The 26,718-nt window shown below is 40.1% G+C and overlaps 1 protein-coding gene across 9 annotated transcripts in view; it reads left to right on the forward strand.

Moving 5' to 3' along the window:
- Positions 1 to 20,340, forward strand: part of PALLD (palladin, cytoskeletal associated protein) — a 187,558-nt gene extending 167,218 nt beyond the window's left edge. For all 9 annotated transcript variants that reach the window (XM_046940708.1, XM_040699532.2, XM_040699531.2 and 6 more), the window contains 10 exons: positions 10 to 111; positions 676 to 726; positions 2,208 to 2,429; positions 7,355 to 7,504; positions 10,820 to 10,914; positions 13,657 to 13,789; positions 14,700 to 14,907; positions 15,600 to 15,765; positions 17,089 to 17,222; positions 18,186 to 20,340. In XM_046940708.1, the coding sequence (XP_046796664.1) occupies positions 10 to 111; positions 676 to 726; positions 2,208 to 2,429; positions 7,355 to 7,504; positions 10,820 to 10,914; positions 13,657 to 13,789; positions 14,700 to 14,907; positions 15,600 to 15,765; positions 17,089 to 17,222; positions 18,186 to 18,358 (1,434 nt within the window). In that variant the 3' untranslated portion in view covers positions 18,359 to 20,340. The remainder of the gene's footprint in view (positions 1 to 9; positions 112 to 675; positions 727 to 2,207; positions 2,430 to 7,354; positions 7,505 to 10,819; positions 10,915 to 13,656; positions 13,790 to 14,699; positions 14,908 to 15,599; positions 15,766 to 17,088; positions 17,223 to 18,185) is intronic.
- Positions 20,341 to 26,718: the final 6,378 nt, after the last annotated feature.

Below are 26,718 nucleotides of genomic sequence, written 5' to 3' on the forward strand. Positions count from 1 at the left end.
CTTGTCCAGAGATTAACATATGAAGAAAAAATGGCTCGTCGATTGCTGGGAGCAGACAGTGCTGCAACTGTCTTCAATATACAGGAACCAGAAGAGGAGCCTGCAATACAGGTGCTGCGTAACTCTACAAGTATATAGGAAAATAAAAGAAAAAAATCTTTTTTTTTTATAGGCAGCAATTCACTTTTTTAAAAGTCCTACGTAAGACAATAAGTGTAGTCAAGATAGGAGAGATTTGATTACAGAAGTCATATGTTATATATCAGTGAAGTAAACTGGAGAACCACATGCCTGTTGCTCAGTTTTTCCATGCTGAATAAGGTTGAGGGTTCTCAAATGCCTTCTGTCAGCTTTAAACTCTCCTATTTATCCTATTCTCTCCTGCCCTTTAAGTCTGTCCAGGGAAAAAAAACATCTACTATCTTGAAACTGTCTTGTCTTTATGTGTGAAATCTGCACTTTTTGGATGCTGATCAAAAACGCAATGGAAAGCCTGCGTGGAAGGCCAGGTACACGCTCCCCATTGTTCAGATGCCAGAGCTGCAATTCGGAAATGTGTAGCATTTGTTTGCTTATGTTACCACATAAAGTACTTTCTCCTCATATACACTCACATTTCCATGAATATCTCTCTGTCTTCTTTCTGCTTCTTGATCTTTTTTTCTACTCTTGCAGGAAGTTTGTCCTACTGATGCTTCTGTAGTGAGTCCTATGGATATTCAAAAGGTTAACATTTTCACCTTTTTCTTTCTTTGTTGTTTTTCCACTGATTTTTTTTAATATATATATTTTTAATTTTCCGCTGTCTGTCTACTTTCCCTTTTACTGTTCATAACAAGAGATCACCAACATTAATAACTGGGGAGATTGGGAATGCCTTCCATTTATGTTGTTAAAGATGATCTCTAAGCCTAATTGATTGAGGGCAGCTTAACAGCAGTAGTGGCATGCTCCAGTATCTTTCTGCTCTAATGTTAACATATACTGATACTAACAGCCTTGCATCTAAATTAACTGCTCTTTACGTATTCTTCATGATCTGATTTTATTCCTTTGCTCCCTGGAAATCTACCATTAAAAAAAAAAAAAAAAAAAAAAAAAGTATGCAGTTTACAAAGGTATTCCTCTCTTCTTCAATTTACTGTGGGCCATGATTAGTTCTGTAACCAGCCAGCAGAAAGGCTGCGTGTCATTCTCAGACTAGAGTCAATGACAGAAAATGGGTATGTGAAAGGAAACTTCACATGAAATGCATTTTCTGTCTTGAAAAAGTAAAGACCAGAGGCAACAGTCAAAGGTCATCTAAAAGAGAGCTTAATTCTGCTGAGTGGGGAAGGCATTGGCTAGTAAATAGTTTATTTTCTGCCTTGAACTTTCTTGTATGGTGGCATTACCTTTGCTATCATAAAGATTCAAAACTGGACTGTTTTACTGACTGAACAGTTCAAGAAAGTAAATAATTGTGTGTGTCACAGTAATATTTCCCAGTATCTGGGAAATTTAAACAAGCAGTATTGTTTTACATTCAATGAAACTTTCTGCTCTTCTTTGTAAATCTTGAATATTCTGATGAGTAACTTTCTTTCTACGGAAGAAGTTATACTTTTGGCCAGGCAGAGGAGGAACCATGGTAACAGGAGTGAAGGGAGGCAACTATCATGGACAGTGGTGCCATTTTCTCATTTTTACAGGCAACTGTAAACAAAATCATTTCAGCTTTCTGCTGCAGCCTCTGGTACGGTTCTATGCAAATAGCAGATGTGAACCATATGGTCTTCTGGCCATCTGGAAGCAAAACCTACCCTAAATCTGCCCGTACCCTGAAGGAAATATTACTGTGTTCCTTTTTGTCTTTATGAACTGCTTTGGAATACTTTTATAACCTTAAAAAAAAAAAAAAAAAAAAAATTGAAAGCAACCAATGGCTTTCCTTCCCCTTATAAATTAGACCTTAAGATAACATGAATTACAGTTTTTGCCTCATACCAGATGTCTTCATTGTTTCATAGGGAAGTTATTGGAGACACGGATTATAGTGTTGTTCTGCAACAAGATACAATTTCCCTTTATATGGAGAATCTTAATGGATTGTCAGAGATCAGTAGAATAACAACAACAATTGCAAAAACATCTTGCACACATCCATGATGCAATGCATCTTGATATGTTGAATCCTGACATTAATATGAACCTTTCTTATTTGACAGGAATATAAAGTCTCCAGCTTTGAGCAAAGATTGATCAGTGAAATTGAATACAGGCTGGAGAGATCTCCTGTGGAGGAATCAGATGATGAGGTGCAACATGGAGATGAACCTATTGATAACAGTGCGTCACCGTATTTTGAGATAAAGCTGAAGCATTACAAAGTCTTTGAGGGAATGCCAGTCACATTTACCTGCAAAGTGACGGGAAATCCAAAGCCAAAGGTAAGAGAAGAGAGTGAACAGTTCTAAAAACACTCTGTAGAGCTCTTTGTTAGTACCTTATGTTTAGCCCCTAGACCATGTGGGTTGTGTCTTGCAGGAATAGCAGACATTCTCTTTTGGTAAGAAAGATTCCTAGCTGATAATCTGGCAGTCGCTTTTGTCATCATGTAACGTGTTAAGATTAATCAGACAAAAATCTACTGTCAGGCTTTAGTTCTCAATCTCTCTTTCTTGAGACTTCATCACAATTATTTAACCTAGAAGTAATACTTTTGTCACTTTCAGTTTCCCTCAGGGTACATCTGCATCACAAAATGTAGTTTGATTCTAGAAGTCTGCATGTGAGCTGGCACTGTGGTTCCAAAAGCAATCACGCTAGGTTAACAAGGGTTAATTGGCTTAAGTACAGCAACATGCTCATACAAAGATACATTGCTTCTGGTTCAGGAGCCAGTGTGGTATCTGTACTCTTCAGCGCTGCAGTTTATATCTACACACTTTAACAAGACTAGACTTTGTTGAAGGTTAGAGAAAAGCAGACTGAAATTCCGTAAGCTCCCACGTATCTCAATAGCAAGATGAGACATGATGGTGAGGTTCGTAATGATGAGCTTCTGAAGGAGGGTTGGGCTTGGGAAGTGCTTCCTTTTTGCAAATGTAAAAGCACCAGCTGTATGATGTCAGTAGTCTGGAATAATGCCTTTCTTTGGTAGGTAACATTTAACCATTGCATAAATTACCTGGCAATTAACTGACTTGTTACGGATTAGGCAAACAGCAGCAGCATCTCAGACTGCCTTGTCAAAGCCTGTGTGTTCCCTCTGAGATCCTTGCAATTCTTACACTGACCTCTTGTGGCTAGGAGCTCTTTTTACTTCTTGGATATCTAAGAGGTATGTGTAGAGAATGAGAAGACTTTCTCTAGAATAAATTGTACAGGTATTGAAAATCTTGAACTGATTTTACATGCCCGATGCTATAAATGTATGATACTGCACAAAATGTAAACAGGAGAAATCAACTTTGTCAGGTAGCAGAGAAAGAATAATAGCTACAGCAACATCTACACTAGCAAGTAGTACAGACCATGAGAAGCAAATCTGCAGAACAAGATATCCATCTCTGCATGCATTTCAGGAGGTTTTATTTCAGACTGTCTCTAATCTCATTCTATGGACTGAAGCAGATGCAGCATATTGGATGTGTTCTTGGAGCTCATTTTCTGGCTTAGTTTCATCTGAAAGAGGTCCAACTCTGTGCTCCAAGACCACTTCACAGCATGAACCACTGCAGTATAGTAGGGGTGATTGGTGTACTCACATCAAAAAAGCACTCCTGCTTCAAACTGGAGTTGTGTAGACTGTAGAAGTCTGTAGAAGTCTGACTGAAGCCAGTCCTTTGATGTCCAGCATTATTTTTTACATGACCATACAGAGGAGGCTGAGGTGCTGAATAAGGCTGGAAGACAAATTGCTTCTTTGCTGTCAGAGGTGAGGTGTGCTCTTTCTGCCTGGAGCCTATGACTGAGTTGCTGAATGACCTCCTATGAGTCAGCCTTAGTCAACTGTTGCCATTCCCTTCTTTTCACAGCTTTCAATTACGGTGTAGTCTCACAGTTATCTCAATCTGATTTAAGACAGATGAAAGAGGATGCCTCTTCCTCCTTCCCTCGCTCTCCTTGTTTTGGCATTAGCGACTGCACAGTCGGGAAACCACGTTGTTTATATTTCCCTTAAAATGCTGCACTGTGAAGGAGTATTTGATGTGGATACAATCTGACCCAGATATGGCGTTCTTTTTTTTCTGCATTGTCAAAGCATGCACGTTAAGAAGTGATTTGCTCTTGCAACTGGGACTATGACCCTTTATTCCATTCACTTGCAGATGCTTTGTGCAATTTGTTAAGTTGCTTGGGACACAACCAACTTCAGGCCCGTTGGATAGCTACTTGTTAGTTGGACTTTGCAGATGTCAAAGGCTGTGTCTTCTCTTCACCTGACAGTGTGCCAAGATAATGATTTTGACATACTCAGTGGTTGAGGGCTGTCCTTCTGCTGTAGTTTGTTGAAGCTGGAAGTGTTGCCCCTGAACAAATTCTTTACTTTGGCAAATGAAAAGCTGGAAATAATTTACCAACTTAAAGCTCCTCCCTTCTAAGTATTGTGTCACCTCTGCCAAGGAACAGCTTTGGGAAGGACTGTAGCGTTTCTAAAATCTGGCATTCATTATGAGGGATTTTTCTAAAGAAGGGTTATTGGCTTGATTATTTTTTCCCCTGAACATGCTGTGTAAATTGAATACTGATGTGCAAATTCTGTCTTCATAAATACGACTTTTTAAATCTGAGGTTCCTTTTGTTATAACCTTCCGCATAATGTAAAGCTATGTTATCATTTCAGTGAGAACCTGCGGTAATGCAAGAGGGATTGTGGAGTACTTCTCTTAAGGGATAGTTCTCTTCAGAATTAGGAAAATGCCATGCAAAAGGTTAATTGAGACTTGAATGTCACATAAAGCTTGTACTACTCCCTCTACATGGGGCTGAATATAATTCATAGTGATTTAAAATGACTGTGTTGCTTAAGATCAGAAGCCCTTCTGTACTGCGTATTCCACTCTATTTCCAGTCATTACACATCAGTGTCTGAAAATCTGATACAAATAAAAGCAATCCAGATGCAGTGCTCGGTGCTTACATAGTTTAATGGTACATTTATTAAAAGGTATCCTAGAAAGAAAATGCTTTACTACAAGGACCATCGTCTCCAACAGTGGTAGTGTTTTACCTATAAATTCCAGGCCAGATAAAGACAAGATTAAGCACCTACTACACCTAAGTAAAAACAGTTTATGCCAATGCTTTTAAACCTAATGGAAATGAGTATGGGACAACAAATGCATGATGTTTGGATAGCTGGTTCAGTTAATATTTGCATGTATTTCCATGTAGTAATTCCTGGCACGTCTCCTGATATTTCTGATAAGTGCATTGTTACTGAATAATTACTACTTAATGCAGTAGATTTCCAGGCAGCATTATGACACATACAAAGCATGCAAGTTAGAACTCATTTTTTGCAGCTCCACTGTTACCAACATCCATTATGATTTGTATATAAGTGATCAAATATCTTTTGCATCTCCAGTAAGTGCTCTGTCAGCAGATGAGAAGACGTTACCAAATCTTTTGTTAGCACCATAGAGTCTTTGCAAGCCTGCTGACAGACAAAATGGAAAACAAGTATAACCAGCTATTGAGGAAATGAAATCATTTCTAGTTACACGTAATGCTTGTTAATATAAAAAACATACACGGTAATTAATTTTTAAGGGAAATTTCCATTCATTCTCTCCCAAACATTCTCCATTGTGCTTGAGTGAAATGTAAATGCGTATCCTTAATTTTATCCCCAAGTGAACGTATCAGAGCTTTGAAACGTTGCCAAGTGGCAGCCCCCATGCTTGCGTCTGCTGCCCCCAGGGACGCCTGCAGCCAAGGCCAGGGGGAGTGCAGCACAATTTGCAGGGAGCAGAGGTCTGTCGGTGCCTGCAGGTACTCTGGGTGAGTACCTGCACTCTACCACAAAGCCACAGGAGCTAACCCTCAGCCCCTCTCTCTTCGTGCTTTGTGATGTGTGAGATCAGTTTTACTGGGGAACTTGATATCAACTAACGCTGCTTGAAAGAGAAGTGAGGCCTCCTTGTGTAGACGAGAGGGTTTCAGAAGTACACCCAGCACTTAAGTAGTGAGTGGGTGTCCATACAAGTGGCTCTAGAAGCACAGAGCGGCACTGGCATTAGGGAGAGCACACTTCAGGAGTGACAGTAAACGCTGTCCTGTGCAGGTGCTGCTCTAGGGAGCTGACTGCACCTTGTGACATTCCTACATGTTCCTCTGTGAGTTTTTATGCTTTCATGCATCTCTTTTATTTTTTTACCAGCTGAATTCAGTTTGGGGTTTTATCTTATTTTTAAAATGTGGTGGAAAAAAAAAAAAAAGTCAAAATGGAATCTTTTATTATCATTATTGCCTTAAGTCTAAGGCATTAAAATCACATATGTGGGTTTGTGTGTGTGTGTGTAATTTATGGATTACTGTTAAGATATTATTCTACATACATCATTTTTTGGCTCATCAATACCAGATCTTGGGTCAGCCAAAGAATAAAATTATGTATCAAAAGCAATGGAAAAGGCCTCTGTTTGAGAGGTAATTTAACTTCGCTGTGTAACTTGGAACTCTACTGTTGCTGGCACACAGTTATGAAGGGCTGTCAATATACTGACTGACTTAGAACTATTTCCTCTTGCTTTGTAAAGCTGCCTTTTCCTGTGGATGTCTGTCACACCAGGGTGATGCTGTGGGGCTTGGTCCTGCTGCTCAGCCCTCAGCACAGAGCAGCTACCTGCTGACTGCCTTGTGTGGGTGCAAAGGATGGGGCAGCACTGATCATGAACTGATCATCAGAACTCATTGTCCTGATAATTACCTTGGTTTAAGTTTTTATTTTCTGAAAGGAAAGCAGTAGCTTTCTTAAGTTGTTCCTCCAACTTCATCAGATTTAAGTGAAACAAAAATGTAAAGTTATTAATCTTATCTGATCTGGAACTGTCCGTTGCAATGACATTTATTTTCAGCTCTTTAGCTGCTGCTCTGTCTGGGATCAGCACAACCCTTATGCACATCTAAACTTGTGAGACGGGTGCTCACACTCCGGCCTTTCTCCCCGAGCCACTGCTATCCTGGAACTTGGATTTTATAGAAGGTGGTTCTGGAGTGTGGTTCTGCACCTCTGCAGGCTGATCAGACCCGTTACTTTATTGCCAATCAGAGAAGTTTTCAGCAGATTTGTTAGCGCTGTAAATTGAGAAACAGTGATGGTGAGCGCCTACTTCTTACAGCCGTGCTTTGTTTTTCCCTGCAGATTTATTGGTTTAAAGATGGGAAGCAAATTTCTAAGAGAAGTGATCACTACCGAATTCAAAGAGAACCTGATGGAACTTGCTCACTGCATACTGCAGCCTCCACCCTGGATGATGATGGGAATTACACTATTATGGCTGCTAACCCACAGGTAAATGAAGGTTTGGCTCCAGAGCAAACATGCTTCTGAACATGAATCTTCAGAACCTTACGTATGTGCGATTTAATTAAATGATGAAGTCACCACCAAGTATGTAAGTTAGATTTCTGTTTTCATCTTGCATCAGTAGGGTGGGACATTTCTATCTCCCAGAGATTAGCAACTCAACAGCAATTTTTTTTTTCTAAGGTTAGAGGTTTCAGAGGGGATGGGTGGTGTTGTTTGATCGTTGTTCCACCATTTGTTTCAGCAGATAGCATCTAGGTATCTTAACCAAGTATGGTTACCATATGTATTATACAAGGGGAAAAAAAGTCAAGTTTACCAGAAGTAACTCAATCTGGCTGCTAAGCTTTCATTTTTCTTCTCATGACACTGCTTACTGACTGAGGCCAACTCTTTGAAGTGAATAGGAGTACATCACACCTTAGCATGGTTACCTCAGGCAGTGACTGCAGCTCTGTAAGAAACAGTTCCTGTGCTCACTGGGGAGGAGTGCACAGTCTTCTGTGTTGGTACCAGAGTCTTAAACACTGTGTTCTGAAATGCAAGTGTTAGAGAATCTGCACTGTTCTTTGTTCTTCACAGACCCAATACAAGAGCTGAGGAATACAACAGAACTCGGTGCACTGGAGGTTAACTAAAGTTACTGTTCAAGCATCCTTTTGATGCTTTCTCAATCCACTTTTTCCCAGAGCAAAGCAAATCAAGGAAAATTATTTGCATGTGAGAAACCAAGGCAGTAACATAACTTAGGGATATAACGAATTACTTTCTTCTGTAGCACCAAATAGCTTGCCAAGACCAGGACTGCAAGTAGAATTACACTGTGAAATAACCTCCATCACTGAGATGGAGTTTAATCTAAGAAGACTATTGTGCTGTGTTATGATGTTGCTAGGTTACATGACACTTTTGCCTTGTTCTTTTTACTGTCAGTCCTGCCCTTACTGCACTGTGTTTCTGAGCGTGCAGGACTCTACAGAGACAAGAAAGAGCAGTGTTTAGACCCCTGATTCTACCAACTGCAGTACTTAAATATAGAGTGTCTGAACATTTTTTCTACATATACTAAGAACAGAAATAAAGAAATAGCATATGGCCAGGGGAATTCTTCAAGCTGGGAACTTTTATGTATAAGAGAGGAGCACTGTGTTATAATGCTCGGTGCCATTTAAATTGTGCAAATTCACCACAAGTTTAAAAATGATTTTAAAAAAACCAACTGTGCTCGAGGTAGGATACAAATCCTATTCGTATTCCTATAAATGTTGTGTTAATGCATGTGCAGGGTTTGCCTGTGTAGTTTTAATGTGGGATTCAAAATCTTAGAGAAGATGGTGAATAAGCTACCCTTCCATTTGGGCAGATACCTGTCCCTGAGTAACTTACATATGCATCTGTAGGCCTTAGTTTTTAACAAGCTGTTCTGCATAAAGCTCGTCTGATGACACACCAGCGAACTAGCCCAGATTATTAGCTCCTGTCACTGGTGACACAGGTTTGTCAGTGTACTAACGTAAATGTGCTAAACTGAGATGGTTTTGTAATGACACTAGTTCTGGGAATGGAAAAAGCAGTTTATGCTTTTCATTCCTATTTGGGAAAGAAAGAAACAAACAAACAACAGCAGCATCCTTTTCTAGATCTCCTATTTCATCAAGCCCGTTGTATTCTTCCTTCATGGCTTCCCAAAAATGCTCCTCTCCTGTTAGCTTGCTTTTACTACACATTTAACAGCACAATGGAGGCAAAGAAGGGCTGTGAGTTCATGTACAAGCCTCTTGCACTAAAATATCTGGATTCCAATTCTTTTAAGTCATCCCAAGTGGAAATAGTTTTGGCATAGCTTCCTAAATCCTAACGGAAAGTTGTCCTCATTTCAAAGCTATCACAAAGTTAGGCAAATTTGCCAACCTTTCCTTAAGAAAAGCAGAATATGTAAACATAAGGGAGTTGACATCAGGGTTCTGATGGACCGGCAGATACTTGCTAGATGGTGCTGTGTTTTGGTCATTGCTATTAGGACTATCAAACTGCACAGCAAAAAGGCATGTTCGTAGCTGCTAGAAAATAATTTATTTTATTAAAGCAAAGGATTTCATTCATTAAAACTCTGCTGGTGTACAGTATCTCACTATCTAGATGAATACTACAGAATTTATGTATGTAAGATGACTTGCTGATGCACCTTAGAAATTATCTGTGGTAGTTAATGCTGCACTGCTGCCTACAGCGTGAAGTGCAACGAGCTGGAATTAAATTCTAATGCTGCTGGGGTTTGCAGTAAAACTTGCCATCTGACTTGAGCCAGAGAAAACTGATCTCAGATCTAGAAAAATATAAAATCTTGCCTGGTTCAGGCTGTTACTTACAAGTTATAACCCTTAACTGATCTCTTGCCATGAGCTCTAAGCGTGGCCTCATCTTCACCTTCTTTTGTCTAATTCTCTCCACTTCTTTGCAATGTGCACCCAGAGGTCCCCTCTCAAGTTCCCATACTTTCTAGGCCATCTTCCCATGAACTATTTCCCATATCCATTGATTCCTTCCTGTTGGTCTCATAACTTTTCCAAATCTTGGGCTTCCAGCTGGTTTTTTGCTATCCAAATTCCTTACAGGACTTTGCGTTTCCATTTGTGATGTCTTCACGTGTTGAGGTGCACAGAAACTATTCAAAACAGCGTTAATTCTTCACCTGACAGAATAAGATGAATATACAGCGGTGCCTAAAATAGAAATCTGCTTGTTCCAGGTGTTTTTAATGCTCTTGTAACACAAAAAAGCTTTTGCTTAAGAAATTGCTGCAGGTCATGTGCAATGGTTTATTTTACAGTTTTTCTTGTGGGCTAAATGGGTCACTGGAATAGAAGGGGGATACAGGGATCATGTCTGACAGCCCAGCAGTGACAAAAAGGTCATTACCTTTTGAAGGCTCAGTCAGCATACCGTATGGCTTACAGCCAGTGGTGCTGCTACCTCTTGGTGTTCTGTGTTGTGGTGGTGGTGGTGGTGGCTTTTTTTAAATGTATGAACTGGATAGAAAGTAGATGGTGGAACATTTTAACCAGTAACCAACTGTTACAGTCACAGTTATTTCAGTTTGTTCGTTGTTAGTTGCAAGCTGATAAAACAGTTCAATATCTGATGGTATCTTGACAAATGGTTTTAAAGGATTTTGTGAAAGAAGAGATGGTGTTACATGTTCTGTAACAGGCGGGCAACAAAGAAGAGATCAAGTTGAACATGTATTAATATTACATGAGCTCAGTACTTTAATTGTCTTCCTCTTCATCATTATTACAGGGCAGAATAAGCTGCACAGGAAGGCTGATGGTTCAGGCTGTAAATCAGAGAGGCCGCAGCCCTTGGACACCTCCTGGCCAGCCTCATATCAGAAGGTACTTGATGCTTTTTTGTTCTCTTCTAACAATATCTGTTTTGCAAAATTGCTGTGATGAAGAATCTGAAGTAAGAAGGCAAGTTAGAAGTGTGGCATACAGGAAGAAGGCTCCCCACTGCTAAAACCTCTGCAAGCTTTGCACAGTAGGAAACTAGTGGGCAATGTCAGAAATGACGTAGCTTTAAAGTATCTTTAACTTTGCTTGTCTCCCTCTCCTTTCTTTGTGGTGCTCACTGTCCACAGCTTAGACTGTAAGCTGTATGTCATATGACAAGAAGTCATTGTTGCTTCTGTGGCTGTTCAACATCTCAGTGCAGTAGAGTCTGTACAGTGTGCAATGTTACTAAGCATTCATTGACAGAAACAGCAGAAATAACTGTAAGCCACAGAGTTTATTGGTATTTCAGTGATTTCATTTCAGGTTCTTAGCAGGAATTATGAATCAGATATAAAGCATTAAACTTATCTTTAGTGAGTTTACGATTATTCACATACAGAGCTTTGGTTTACATTTTTGGACCATATAAGGGAATTTTCCCCTCAATATGTTTTTTTTTTTTTTCATTGCCTGAAGCATTTATGAGGGTATTTAGCACAGCTCAGACATCTTCAGACAATACAAAAAAATTCCTTTTGGTTACACAAACAGAGCTGCTTTCAAGGGAGCACGAGGGCTCTTCTTCAGTCCTTTGCCATCACGAGGGCTGTGATTTGCTGAACGGTCACAACAGCCACAGAATCTCAGTACTGCTTGATTGTCATATGTAGAACAGATGTAATTACCTGCTGTCAGAGTGCAGCAAAGGAGCTCAGATACTCCCTGCAACACTACGTCTTGCAGAGCTGCGACATAACAAACAGACCTTCTCTGCCCGCTCTGATGACTGGGGGGGGGTCATGAAATGAGGCTGCTGAACAGATCTCATCTGTCTGACTTCTGCACTGAGCAAATCAGGCTTCCCCCATCCTGAATGTGCTGCCCACTGTCTCGTGCACCTGCAAATAATGGGTAAAAAAGAAAAGCCTGTGTTAATCCATGAAGGCAAAAGCTGCAGGGAAGAGTCGGGTTTCAGCTGAAGTAGTTGATGCACAAGAGTGAGAAAGGGGAAACGTTTTTAAAAGGGAGGAGTGGAGGGAGGAAAATAGGTATGGGCAAGGGAAAATGGAGCAGCTGGCACTTCTGTGTCTTTGTGAAGGATAAAATGCAGACCTCCTCCTGCCTGCTGCAGGACTAATAGGGGGGAGCCCTGTTTTGCGATCTTGCCAAACGCAATTGAAATCCGAGGCCACTCACAGCTGCTGTTTTGCTGTTGAATTGCTGCAAGCACTCTGGCAGTTTTGGATGGGTGTTTAGCAGAGTATGGAATTGTAAGAGATTTGCATAGAGCAGTTTAATTAAAATTAGAGCAACTACTGAGAATCCTTATTTCCTGCACAGTTTCAGGAGGTCTGTTTCTGCAGAGGGCTCCGCACAGCACTGTTTCTGTCTCGTGGCCTTTCCTACTGCTCCCATCATCCAGTTCTGCCCCAGACCGATGAAATCTGAGCATGTACCACATTCCTGTGACAGACTCCCACCAGTGCAGCTTTTCTAATGTAACAGACCACAATAATGTGCTCCGCTCTACAATTGGTCTCACATATTTCCATATACTTCTGATAAATAATATTCCTGCTACATTTCAGCATTTTTTTTTCTGTGAGCTTTTTTTTTGCTTGAGAGCAACATAAACTTATATGACAAGTAATTATTATCTTAATGAACTTTCTTACTTTCTACACTGCTGACAGGCTCTTTCCTGAAGTACTGGATCTCTTACAGAGTGTGTTCTGGCAGACCTCTGGTTTTGTTACCATCACTACTTCATTGCCATTTTAGGGCATGCTTTCCTAATGTCCCTTCATTTTTCCATGTGGTATTTTTCTGAAACTTGCTCTGCTTGCAAAAATTGCCTTCTCAGCCTTACTTGGGGAGAGGGTTTTGAAACGTCTGAGGTGTGCAAGGCTCAGGCTCGGGCCCCCACATCACAGCACTCAGTGCTGCAACACCAGAGCAATCTCACAGCGTGCAGCAGCCCGAACTCCAAGCAGACCATCTTAAAATCCATGAGATGTAAGGAAGATCTAAAAATTTATATATTAGGGGTACTTTTTAAAAGATGTAAGAAGAGACACGTTATTAGTTTCTTATACTAAAGAGTGTGTTGATTCAGCTTTCCTTTTCTACCTGTAATTTGAAAACGTAGTTAAGGAACAATTCAAGAGAAGAACCCTATCACTAAAAAACTGCTTTGATCACAAACTCAGCCTCTATATGTTCCACTTCCTCGGGTGTAATTTTTTTTCCCCTGGCTTCCCTCAGTGCTCCTGCCTTGTGCAGCTGCAGCAGTGGGATAGCGGCGTGCAGGAGGACTTTTACCCTTCAGTGCCACCCATTCACCCACGGTTTCTGAAGGGTGAAGGTAATGGAGGAGCAGTGCACATGCTGCTCGGTATCAGAACAGGGTGGGGTTAAGCACACAGGACTCCAGAAATGGGGAACTGAGGCTAAATTCTAAAGCCTGCCAGCTTTACTTTGTGTTTCAGTGATTTGAAGACTAAACGAAACATTCTATCATGTACAGATATAAGATTATTACAAGTAATTATTCTGTAGCAAGACTGTTTCCTAGATTTTTCTGGATGCCTCTTCTGATACAGTGGGAATCAGTATCTTACTGCTATTTCATGGTATTTTAAGGCCGCGGTCTCGATCAAGGGACAGTGGTGATGAAAACGAACCAATTCAGGAGCGATTCTTCCGGCCCCATTTTCTGCAGGCCCCTGGAGACCTGACTGTCCAAGAAGGAAAACTCTGCAGGATGGACTGCAAGGTAAGTGCCAGGCACAGGCCAGCAGCTACCTCTCTGTAACCTCGGCAGAGTCGGAAACCAAGTGGGATAAGATACTTTTTTAATGCTATTTTACTTACTGGCAGTGTCAATAGGTTAATTAATCTTACTGCTTTTCAGCAGAAGTTGACAAAAACTTGCATCCTCAGCAACGAAGCTGCTTCAGACAAATCTTACAGCCAACAGAAAAATGAGCGTTAGAATTCACCTCCTTTGGGCTGTAGGGGGAAGCAGCACACACTACAGAGACAGCGTGCTTCTCCATTTGAAGTCTTTTTACTACTTCAGTTTCTATCCTCTGTTACTTTCAAACTCTCTGAGCTTGATTTATGACTTTAACAGAACTGATGAAGGCTAGGGCTTCTGTTTACTTGGTGATGGTCTACTTGGGAGAAGCTGTTTTCACACAGTACCCCACCAAGTGGCAGGGCCTTTAGTAGTGCAGGACTCACGCAAACAGACGGATACAATGAAATGGAATGCAGAGCTCAGTGGTTAGTCAGCTAACATCTTTTTGTCTGCAAGTTTTTGACAAGAAATCAGTTTAGAAAGGAGTACCATTTCATTCCAGGTGGAGAGCAAACAATCAGAAAAGATACAAGGTGTCACTCTACCTTTTGTTGCAATGTATTGTTGTTTAGATTCTAGCATATCTAAACACTGATCTTTTTCAGTCACACCTTTAAGACACCATGGAATTCAGGGAGTTGGTGAGAAAGCAATTAAATTAATACAGCTGAGTCAATGTATAATTCAGATAGAATTAGTTCTTTAAATCTTGTGGTACGCCTGCATTAGCAAACAAAACCAAACTTTTCTGAAGTAACGAGTCAGGACTCCTTCATTGTTTTTGCACGGCAAATAATTTCCCGTTGTTCTGTTTACACTGAAGGTTAGTGGATTACCAACACCTGATCTAAGCTGGCAACTAAATGGAAGACCCATTCGTCCTGACAGCTCTCACAAAATGCTGGTGCGTGAGAACGGGGTGCACTCCCTGATCATAGAACCGGTCACCGCGAGGGATGCGGGAATCTACACGTGTGTCGCCAGCAATCGAGCTGGAGAAAATACATTCAGCCTGGAGCTCATTGTTGCAGGTAACGTCTTCGTGCTGAGCAATCAAAGTGTAAAGTAGAAAATTTAAGTGCTGTCAAATGACGTGGCTGAGGGGTGGGGAATGAGAAGAGAAAACCAAGCAGTGACAGAACTACAGCATATCTCTAGGTGATACGTTTATGTTATGTTTTGTCAAAAGTTGAGTGGTGTGTGACCTCTGGGGATGCTGTGAAGAAAAGAGGGTTGTTTTCATCCTGGGGCACAGCTGAGGCCGCAAACCCGACTATTTACTTTGGTGTGTTGTGGTTTTTTTTTTCTACAGCAATCTGTGCAGACCCATGCCTACCTCTGGGCTGCTAGTATGATATGGTGCACAGGACTTTACAGTAATGCCATTCCAACCAGCTGGCAGAGTATTTCTTCTACAATTAAAGGCTCATCCTTTTATGGAGGATGAAGGAGCACTGCTTAACAAGCACAGTGCAGCCAATGAATCTAGTTCTCAAGCTCTACACTTTAATTCTTCCAATGGCCGAAGGGGAGGAGGAGGAAAGTGCTCGACTCTATTAGACATCACTTTTCCTTTACTAAAATAAGGATGTGACTGTTTTCTTCAGATGAAGTGGGGCCAGGCTTTGTAACTAATGAAAACAACACTCAATTTGCCTGCCTCTTAGATTTTTCCTTTCTATATGCAAAAGTGTCGGCAATACTGCAATCTTTATTTTCACAGCTAAGGAAGTACACAAAGCACCTGTGTTTATCGAGAAACTACAGAACACAGGTGTGACTGAGGGATTTCCAGTGAGACTGGAGTGTCGAATCTCGGGGGAACCATCACCTCAGATATTTTGGAAGAAAGAGAACGAGTCAATCACACACAATACTGACAGAGTGAGGTAAGACTGTCTGAGAAAAATAGCTCTATGCCTAACTTCAGTAATGATTTGTCCTGTAATACATGTGAAAACCTAAAAGGTCATAAGAATGCTTTGTGTGAGCAGCACATCGTAAATACTAACTAGTTACTGTAGTACTGTATGACATTTACTCAAACTTGCAGCCAGCAAGACTTAAACAACTGCCTTTGCACTTTAAGCAAGTGGCATCATAGTCTTGTCTAGAACCAAGAAAAATGCATTGGTAAAAGCCTTGGCTCCTAGGTAAAACTGTCCACTTCTTGGCAGAAATCTTGATTCCTAACTCTGCTTTGCAGTGAACTAAAAGAACTTTCTTGAATGGCAGTAGTGGGATGTCTGATTTGTCCATACCAGGGCAAAATAATAATGCAGAAGCTGAAGAGGGGCTGAACTATGCCTCTAGGTATTCCTTCTCCCATCTCGTGAGCACTAGGAGCTAAAGTGTGCTCCATTGGGCCCAAAGTTGAGTTACATTCACTCACATGGAAGCAACTCCTCCATGAGACAATGGCTTTATGCACACTTTTACCCAGCATTTAGTAAATGCTAGTTCACAGCAACTGCAGCATCTCACTTCCATCACCTTCATTCTTTAGCACTCCACTTTTCCCCTTTTCCCATACTTCCTCTGGGAACAAAGGCAGCTAAGAGCTGAGCCCAGTACTGCTATTTCAACATGGGAGCTTCTGTGAAACTAGCTATGGGTTAGCCTTTAAATCATACAAAAAACCCACACATCTTTATGGGCACATACTGTAAAGGTAGTGGAAAAAAGGCCGATAAATATATATTTATTTTATCTCTAAGATCTGTAAGTTAGTCATCAATATTTGACAGCATTTTGTAGGAATGTTTAGGAGAAAATTCCTGATATATCAAAAGAAAAGGAACTCATTACTGTTATGGCACTGTAATAAATTATTGCTGTCCTAAATAACTACAGATATTTCAGTACTTCATTTATCAAGTCAGGTCTTGTATCCCGTCCCCACAAAGTTTGGATAAGTTCTGATATTCCTACAACTTAAATCTGCTTTCCACATGTCCTAATCTGTCACTTTGAAAGAGAAGCTGCTCTGGGTGGTTTTTGCTTCCTTTTAATACCTGATATTAAACTGCTGAATTTTCAAGCCTACTGAAGGTTTCATTTACCACTTGCTAATTTCAGAGGAAGTTTCACATTAATTAAAAGTAGACTATATATTTAATGTCTAACTAGCACGGTGTCTGTTTATAATGACATTTAAATGTCTGCACTGTTTTTCAATTTCAGTAGTAATTTGCTACTTCTCTTTTTTTCAGCATGCACCAGGACAACTATGGCTACATCTGCCTGCTTATTCAGGGAGCTACAAAAGAGGATGCTGGTTGGTACACCGTTTCAGCTAAGAATGAGGCCGGGATTGTGTCTTGCACTGCCAGGTTGGATGTTTACAGTAAGTGACTTCCTTTTTCGTGATCTCATTAATCCCTCAAAAGCAACAGTTCTACAAGTGTCAGTTTGTTCACAGAATCATTTACATTGGTCTCTTTTTCTTTTGTTTATAGTTTCTCCTCAATAATAACGATCCACATCAAGACAACAAATGCTCTGTCAAAGTACTTCCACCATCTTTCAGATACCAAAACGAAACAAGCATGCATGCACTCTATTTTTGCTTAGTATATTAAATGTAGCTAATTAACAACATATAACGGCATGATTAGATGACTTGTGGATCATTATTACTATTTCTGTTAGCACTTCCCTAACCTCTCGTATTCTTTTCCACCTTAGCCTATAGTACACCTGTGACAACGACTAGAACTGTAGTAGTTAGGCCTTTCTGCCTAGCTGTACAGTTTGTTCCACAGCAGCCCCTTACACAGTGAACATTTTCTTAAACTAAAATTCCATTACCGATCCCCTCATAACAAGAATAAATGAATGGGAAAATGGGAAAGGTAGATGCTTTCTGGGGTGGCAGTGATAGAGAGACTTGCGAATTAGAACCTTGGCTCAGCATTCTGCTGGATTCAGGGGGTGGCGATGGCGACCAGATGATTTCCTTTCCCATTACAGCCAGTAACCTTAGAACAGGCTCACACAGTAATATTGGAGCACAGAAACACATACCTCGCTGTTAACCTTCTCACTGATACTAGGAAAAGTAGAAAGCAATGCCAAAAAGGCAAGGTAACAACCACAGACGCTTGTTTTTATTCACCACGTTTGAAGGTAAAACTAGATGCTGAGGAAAAAAATAAATGCACCAAGAAATAAAACTTAACCTTTCATGTAATCCTTTTCTGCTGCCCAGAGATGAGTGTCTCTTTACAAAGGATAGATTATGAATCTGATACACATTGTGGCAGAGATGATGATGCCTAATTTTTATTCTTTCCTTTTTAACTTATAGCTCAGTGGCAACAACCACCTCAAACAACCAAGCCAAAGAAGGTGCGGCCCTCAACCAGCCGATACGCTGCACTGTGTGACCAAGGACTAGACATCAAAGCAGCTTTCCAGCCAGAGGCAAATCCAGTCCATCTGACAATGCAGTCTGGTTTGGTAGAGAGCGATGACCTGTAGATCCGAGCCACCACTTCCATCATCTTCTTTCAAAGCAGAAACACTGAAAGCCATTGCCTTGACCAATGATACTCCTATGTCACTTTATGCAAAGGCAAACACCTTCAAGTACAAAAGATAAACAACAAACACAATAACCATGTATTCCTTATTCAGTATACCAAATTAGAAGAATAGGTAGATTATTAATAGAAATGTACACATTGCACAACAAATCACATTCACCATTTCCTTATACTTAAGTTGCTTCAGCTCTTATGAATAACCCTTTTCATAAAGGCCAAAACGCATCAGTGAAACAGACTTTTCAGAAGAAAACACTATCACCACGTGCCTTCGTAAGCAGTAAGTAGATGTTACACAATGCTAATGGTGCGAGATGTTTTATTTGAGGCCATTAGATGACAAAGAAAACTAGGATGTACGGTAACCTATAGTTCTAAAATGGCAATGCATTCTGATAGCTACAGTGAACAAGTGCAATATTGTAATAAAGGAAGAGACAAGGAAGAGAAATGTAAGCAAATGCTGCATCTCTGCAAACTGTTTTTTATTCTACAATGAAAATAATACTTTGCCTTAAATGCCATTAATATGGACAGTTCTGTAAAGCAACGTTGAAGCCCCAGTTTTAAATTCTTTTGTATTTTTCCTTTCTACCACCTAGGAGGAGGCTTACTTGCAAACATACAGCAAAGATGGTTAAGCATGAATGATTTAACCTCTTCAAACTAATGAAGAAGATATGTAACACAGTCTACTCCAGACCATAAATCTTAGTAACTAGAAGAGAAAAAGTGCTGACGGTATGAACTGCTGCAGTAGATTGCTGCAAGGGGTGGGAGGGGGACAGGGCAAGAGGCTGAAACTCTCCGTGGATTTCCTGAAGACAGCCTGCAACCTCCTAACACTCCTGCTGAAGAGTCTGAAGTTCTAAGGTGAGCTGAAAACTGAGGAACGTATGTAGGGGCCATTTGACTTCTTAGCACTTGAGTAACACGTATGAGGATTTTAGAAATGTATAGTAAGTGAGAAGTGGGTTGAGACTGCAGTAGGAATTTCAATGAAAAGTAAACACCATAGGTGATAAGCTTGCAAATCTGAGGAAGCAGAAGATGGTGGACAAAACAAGAAAATTTGCATCAGTTTTTCTTCTTATCATACACGTTTCTGGATTTCTTTTTTTTCCTCATCCTTCCTGTTGTTTGCCTACAACAGCTCTGTTAATGGGTAGGGGCTGTGTGCAGTAGATGAAATGCTACTTTCAGAATGCCAGGCAAATCCACATCAAACTGGAGCTCTACCTCGTCAGATCCGACAAGGTAGTTTTAAATTAGAACCAAATGAATTTCAGATGAAGGGGAGGGAGGGATGGAAGAGTTGCTAGGCCTGACAAGAAAAATGAGTGTTTGATGGTACGAGCATACTTTGCTATGAAAGGAAAACACTGTATTCCTTATATGAAGCACATACATGGTATCTTTCATTATTTATAATAAAAGTGTTGAAATCTTTTATCCCAGTTCAGTTATTCAGAAGTCCTGTACTTAGTTGGTTTTTTAATTTTGTAATTGTGTACACCATATATTGCATTACTGCTATTAAGTGTATTGCTTTGTAAGTACACAAAGTTTGTTTTGTTGTTTTTTTTAGTGACTAATAAACTTTAGCACATAAGTTAGTACTATTCTATGCAAATTGGTGCAGGACATGACCAGTTCTGGGAATCGTTCCTCTAAATTAATGTCATGGTTTGTCGTATGGGAATAATCTGATTATATTCTAGAAAAAGTATGTCATATCATTTGCAAAATTTTTCACAACTGTGACATGCTAATTTACTTTTTTTTTTGTTTTGTTTAGCTTCACTAGCATTATTTTGCCACTCTATTTGTATTTATAAAAAATGTACTATCATTACTTTGGATTGTTGTGCTGGTATAATGTGGGTTTAACGTCAATAAATACTACACAAAGAGAAAGTTTTTCTTCTGGTAAAGACTATTAACTGTTACGATACAAGTATGCAAGATTTAGAAATTAATTATTAGGAATTTAATGAAACAAGGGCTATGTGAAGCATCTACACCTGACTAGATGCTTCTAATAGATACTATTCTTTTTGTCTCTGAATCTGTTGATTTTTGTCTTTTTAAGAGGAACATGACTCACTATTCTGTGAAAATTTCTCATAATTTGAGTACGTGAAGATGCTTTCTTACCCCAGGTGTTGGGAATACATGCAGGTCTATTTCATGTCTCACGTAATTGCTGTATGACATCACTAATAACTGATTCTAAGTAAAATGGTAAAAAAGCAAGATTGATTTGAAGTCCAAGTGCTGTTAAATCGGTGTGAGAGCAGACTTCTAAAAAGCACCAAAATCAAACGAAGGAATGTTAGGATTTACTTGTAAAATCCCAAACATTACCTAACTACAACTTCTCCTTCTTTCCTGTCTGTGCAAAAATACTGAGAAAGCTGCAAGATAATCATTTTTTTTCCCCTTAGGCTTACACTGCAAGCATTGGTTACTACAAAGAGAATTATCATTACAACTAAGTGAGTACTGACATTAATGGCGATTCTACAACTAACTGAACTCTGTGGAGTTCCGTCTGCTTGCAGTAAATTTGTCTTTGGCGAGGACTGAAAAAATGAGACAGGCTGCTCTTGTGAGCTAGTTAAGATGAGATCATCATCACTTTTGTCTCCGCATATATGTACACACACACAAGTAGTAAATCACATCCCTAAGCAGCAAAGTTGTTCTTAAGAAAACATTGAACTGTGCTGTTCCTTAGTTACTGGGACTGTTTGCGTTTACAGAGTCAGAGATAGAAGTGTGGCACACAAAAAATGACATGCTTCTCAAGCCAAAAACTGACGCTCTTGGAAGCATCAAAATAACCTTCAGCAGTTTAATCTTCCTCCCCAGACTCCAAAGATAGATGGTATTATCTGAAAGTGCGCTTTCAACACTTTGTATGAGGGGTAGCAAGCTTATCAGCCAGGTGTGTTCAGAGCAATCCAAGACTCAATTCAACTGCATTTGAGGCGCTGACAGAAAGCTGTCATAGAATCATTAAGGTTGGAAAAGGTCTCTAAGATCACCGAGTCCAACCCCAGACCGTGCATCCACTGCATCCCTCAATGCCACATCTCCATGGTTCTTGAACACCTCCAGGGACGGTGACTCCACCACCTCCCTGGGCAGCTCCTTCCAATGCCTCACCACTCTTTCTGAGGAGAAATTTTTAATATTCAACCTGACCCTCCCCAGCACAACTTGAGGCCACCTTGAGGAGTGATGTACAAAATTCCACATCCATGAAGTTGGGTTGTTTTTTTTCCAGTCCGTAGAGTACCTTAACACAGCATAAAACTTATCCTGCAACTTACTTCAAGGCAACAGCAATAATTAACATTTTTTTTTCCCCATAACAGCCAGCTGGGGATCAAATAGGGAACAAATCCAAACTACGGTCCAGTGTGAAACCCCAGCTTTTATAGTATAGTCTTTCTGTGCTACCACTTTCAAAGGCCATTTTCATTCACTTATTTTGTACGCTAATAACTGCCTCGATTCCCCACATTTGGGGACCTACATCCCTCGATTCCCCACATATGGGGACCTACATCCCTAACTCTGCAAGCAGCCCAAACAGCTCTAATGCAAACGTCCTCCATGAGATTGTATGACTCATCATGTCGTGATACTGAGGGGATCGGCTGCATGCTCTGGCTGTGAGACCCAACTGCCAAGCACACATGTTGTTGTATAGCCAGAGTAATGCACAGTTTGAAAATGCCTGCTCCAATGATGCGTGTTGACAGCAGACTCAAGTCTGCCTCACAATTCAGCCGCCAGCTTCAATCAAGATGCTCATGCTGAGCATGTGATCTCCTTTAAGTTCAAGCTGGCAAAATAGTGAGAAAAATCAGATAAATCGATATAAAAACCAGAGATGGTGATATGAAAAGTGTGACAAAGATTATAGAAAATTTAAAGCAATACATTAAGTCATCAGCTGACTTAAGACATCCAGTACAAAGGTGAAGGCAAATATTGGACTATCAGTTCTCACAAGCTTATATGTAAATAAAGTGAAAGCCAATTATGATTTTATGCCAACATTTTAACTGTATGATCTGCTAGACCAATATCAGATGCATTACAAGATGTCTTGGAAAGCTCTGGAAACCATGGAAGCCTCGAGTATTATTAACACCCTCTGCAACTCAAGCAGCCAGTTTATGGAAGCAAGATGATAGACACTGAAGGAAAACAACCAGCAAACGAAGGGAGAAAGGATCCTTTGTCTTAACATCATTCTCAAGCCAGAAAAATGCACACGCGGACTTGCCATCCAGGATTAATAGCAGTTGCGACCAGTAAAAACTGAATCACCCAAAGCTAAAGATGGGAACTAGTAAAAAAAGGTATTGTAAATGAACAGGGCCCTTCTCTTATGTGCCCCTCACTGTGAAAAGCAGTGAAGTACCTGCTGAACTGCTGTACACACTGCTCTGAGCACAGGGCCTGGGAGGAAGGTCAGACACCCTATCAGACACAGATGGCCTCCTGGTGAAATTTAACTCCTACAGCAACAGCTTATTAAGTACAGAAAGTAGCACTTGGAATATCCCACGTGTTATAAGCAAACATTACTCCTGAATAGAAGAATGCATACATAAGAAAAGCTGGAAAGAAAAAAAAGCTGTTAGGTTTGTTAGAAGCTTGTCTAAAAACACGGCTTGACTGACAGCAGAGGAGGTGAGCGCACACCACTGAGCAGCCCACAGGGTGAGCTGTGAGGATATGTGTTACGCTGCACATGTTTAAAAAGGAAAATCAGGTGTGGATGAGACAAATTTTGAGGCCAAACCACATTTTTTTTTCAGTGTGGCTTTTTTAGAGGAGATTTCATATGAGCCGCGGTACGGAAATGTTAGTGGAGTTCTTACATTTCCAAGTCATTCATTTGTTTGGCTAAAATCCTGATACTGCTTTAAGAGATACTTCCTAAACTGTTTAATGCACATGGTAGGAAATCATATTTTTAGCACAAGTAGAGATGAGATAATAGGAACAAGTGTATGCACTACAGAGTAACATCAGCAGGTAGTTAAAAGCCCCGTGCCTGTTTGAAATAGAAAGATTCGCATCCGGGTTAGCAGTGCATGTAATTCTTCACCATGTGTGACAAGCCTTCTAAGTATACATTGATCTAATATTAATCTAAGCAACACATCCCATCTCTTTGAAAACATTTGCAATTGGAAGGCCTTGAGGTCAGAAAAAAAGAGGCTCTCACTGACTTTTGTACCTCATTTTCAAGTGCTTCTGTCTTTTCATGTTGTAAATGGAGAACACAGGAGCATCTCAGTTCTTGCTTTTAATTTGGCACCAGGCAGCACCCAATGACAGCAACCGGAATTTCCTGGTTCACAGCATGAAAAACAAACAAATAACAACAAAAATAGAAAAGGAAATTAAAGTCCTTAACTATTCTTCCACCTTCTTTGATATCGCAGGAATTCTGACATCCTCCACAGTCCTCGGTTCAAACAAATCTTTCCCTTGCTCAAAACTCCTCCAAGCGAGGAAAACAGGAAAACGCAAATATGCATCAACGAGCAGAAAACAACTGGCTGGTTCTTCCAATCTCACAGCATTCTTAAGTATCACAGCTGCAGTATCCTTAGAGATGTGCAGCCTGGCATTAAGTTTGATCGAGTGAGCAGGAATCAGCACCCAAACTCCACTCCATCCTACGCTGCTGGCTTTTTAACTGCCTCTGTTTCCGAAACTATGAAACAAATAGAGTTAGTGACACACACTGGAGTTCATCTCCAGTGAAGCAAAAGCAGTCTCCTGCAGCTTAAATTGCCCCTGGCTCAAAGCATACAATCCATGCAAAACTGAATGTGTCAGAATGTCTGTTACCAATCACATCAAAATTTGATTGGTCCTCAGCTCTGTTAAGTGTAAATACAAACTATTCCCTCCAGAGGACAAATATAACCTTGTAGGTAAAATAAACTTTGAGAGACAGCTCTTGTTAGAATATGTCACATTCTTACCCTTCTTTTGAACTGTGGTATCTGTGATTGGCCCACCCGACAGCTAAGGCCCAGAAAGGCTTCAGAAGACAAAACTCCAATAACCCACGTTGATACAGACTGTAGAAATTAGAAAGGAAAAGAGTGAATCTGTTAAAAGCTTGCCAATGCTCTCACAAGCATGTTTTCAAAATCTGTGCAATATTTAGTCATTTTGCCACACTTTTTGGCATCACAACACAAGCTTCAGGTAGAGAACCCCCTGTGACAGTGTAAAAATCACCCAAAGACAGAAAAGATGACGTTACAATTCTTGTATTTTTTGTGTTTTTTTTAATTGGGTAACACTCAGATGATACACGATGCTGAAGTACCAGGCTCCCATTAATTTGACAAGCCTACCTTTCTCTAAAGTATTTTCTCTGTACACTGGGAGGGCTATTAAGTCTCCTCAGCAGCTCACTACGTAATCACGTGCTGAGGGGAGAGAAACAGACAAAGCATTCCATAATGAATTACGTTCGTGCCCTTAAATTGCAACCCAAGAAAATAAAGGAGGAGGAATGCCAGGAAGAGGGGGATGTGAGCCTAACAAGCCTTCTAGAAAGAAGAAATGGAATGAAGATATATTAAATGTAAATGGAATTCCATTTTTAGCATGTGGTCAGTGATGTATGAGCTTGGAACTGAACTCATACTGCGTGAAAAATAGGAATGGCTGGAAATCAGCTGTGCTACCAAACGGAAAGCCTCAGAAGCAAGCACAGTACTGCTCAGCTCAGCAGATCTACATAGGCAAGACGACATCTCCTTTTAGCAACTTGCATCCATTTTCTCATCCTAGCAGTACATGTCCAATGTTTCAACTTGGGTGCCAAAAACACTCTAAGTAGAAAATGTGGGTCCAACAACAACAAAAAGAAATGGGAAGACTAAGATCAAACAAGGTGCCTAAGATCCAGAAATAAAAGGATGCTCGGAGACTGAATGTTCATTTGAGCATTTCAAATTAAAGAGGCATGATTTAAAATGAACAAACAAATGAAAAAATACCAATAAAGATAATGCATTTCAGTTGGAAAATGACAGTCTGAATTTTGACCCTGAAGTGCTCAGTCTGAAAATCTCAAGGGTACGCATTACTGTAATCTTTGTTTTAAATTGGCTGGAATCAGTTTTACAGTAAGTTGTTGGGTTTTTTGTTTTGGTCACAGTTTATTTTAAACTACTAGTTAAAAAGATAGGCATAATTCTTTATCAGAACATTCCATACGAAGAATTTCTATTTTTACTGTATGAAAATTAATGTTAATGTAGGGTTTTTCTCTTCTTTAGCACACATCAAATAAATCCAGCTGGCCGTTCCATATGTAGCTACACCTACATTTCTCCATCTTTCAGTGCTAAGCTTGGAAGTCTCAGAACAGGAATTTCTCTACAAGTGTTTCAGGTCAACTCGTTGCTCTGGATGTTGTACCCGGGGTAGAACTGTCAACTTCGCTTTTCCTCAGAACGTAACGTTGAGCTTTGACCTGACCCGTTATAGAAAAGTTATTTATTCAGTAACATTTATTGTTTTTTTTCTTGTGGATGATAGAGATGTCAAACAAAGGTCACTGTTTCAGACCACATGAAGTTCAACTGCAAAATCCAGCACACTCTCCCATAGCAGAGTGCATTTAAGACAGTGTAAATTAATTATCTGGTATAAAAGTGAACCCTAGCAACTTATCATACAATTCTGCTCAAAACCACTTAAAGGAGACCCTCGAGAATCACCACTGAGCTCTGATTTTTGGCCAACCAAGACACTAAATTAGTTCACACACCATGTATGAAACATCTGACTTCCAGTTTACTGAAGCCCTTCCTTCGGTTGTGTTGTCAGGATGCTTAGCTTATTACCTGTAGCACACCCAGGATCTCTGGGACAGTTCAGCACTTATTATTACTTTTATTAATATTAATTTTTATCCATAAATACCAAAGGATGCCAGTCATCATTTGTGACCATCTGATAGAGAAAATTCACTGTGTAACATATTGAAAACAATATATAGAATGTGTAATATAAATGCCGTCTCAGTGGGAAAAAAAGGTTCAGGCTGTGCCTCGCGAAGCTGCTATTAGAGATGAGCATGCTTTTCTGAGTATGCCCAATGAAGTCTTTCCATGACATTAATTTTATATGCTATGGGACAATGCAAAAAAATTTCTTCGTGGAACATCTGCTTTAATATTTTGAAAAAGCTTTGATGTCTTTTTAGACCACAAGTTTTGGCCACTGCACAAA

This window comes from Gallus gallus, chromosome 4 (assembly GCF_016699485.2).
Source record: "Gallus gallus isolate bGalGal1 chromosome 4, bGalGal1.mat.broiler.GRCg7b, whole genome shotgun sequence".
Lineage (NCBI taxonomy): Eukaryota > Metazoa > Chordata > Aves > Galliformes > Phasianidae > Gallus > Gallus gallus.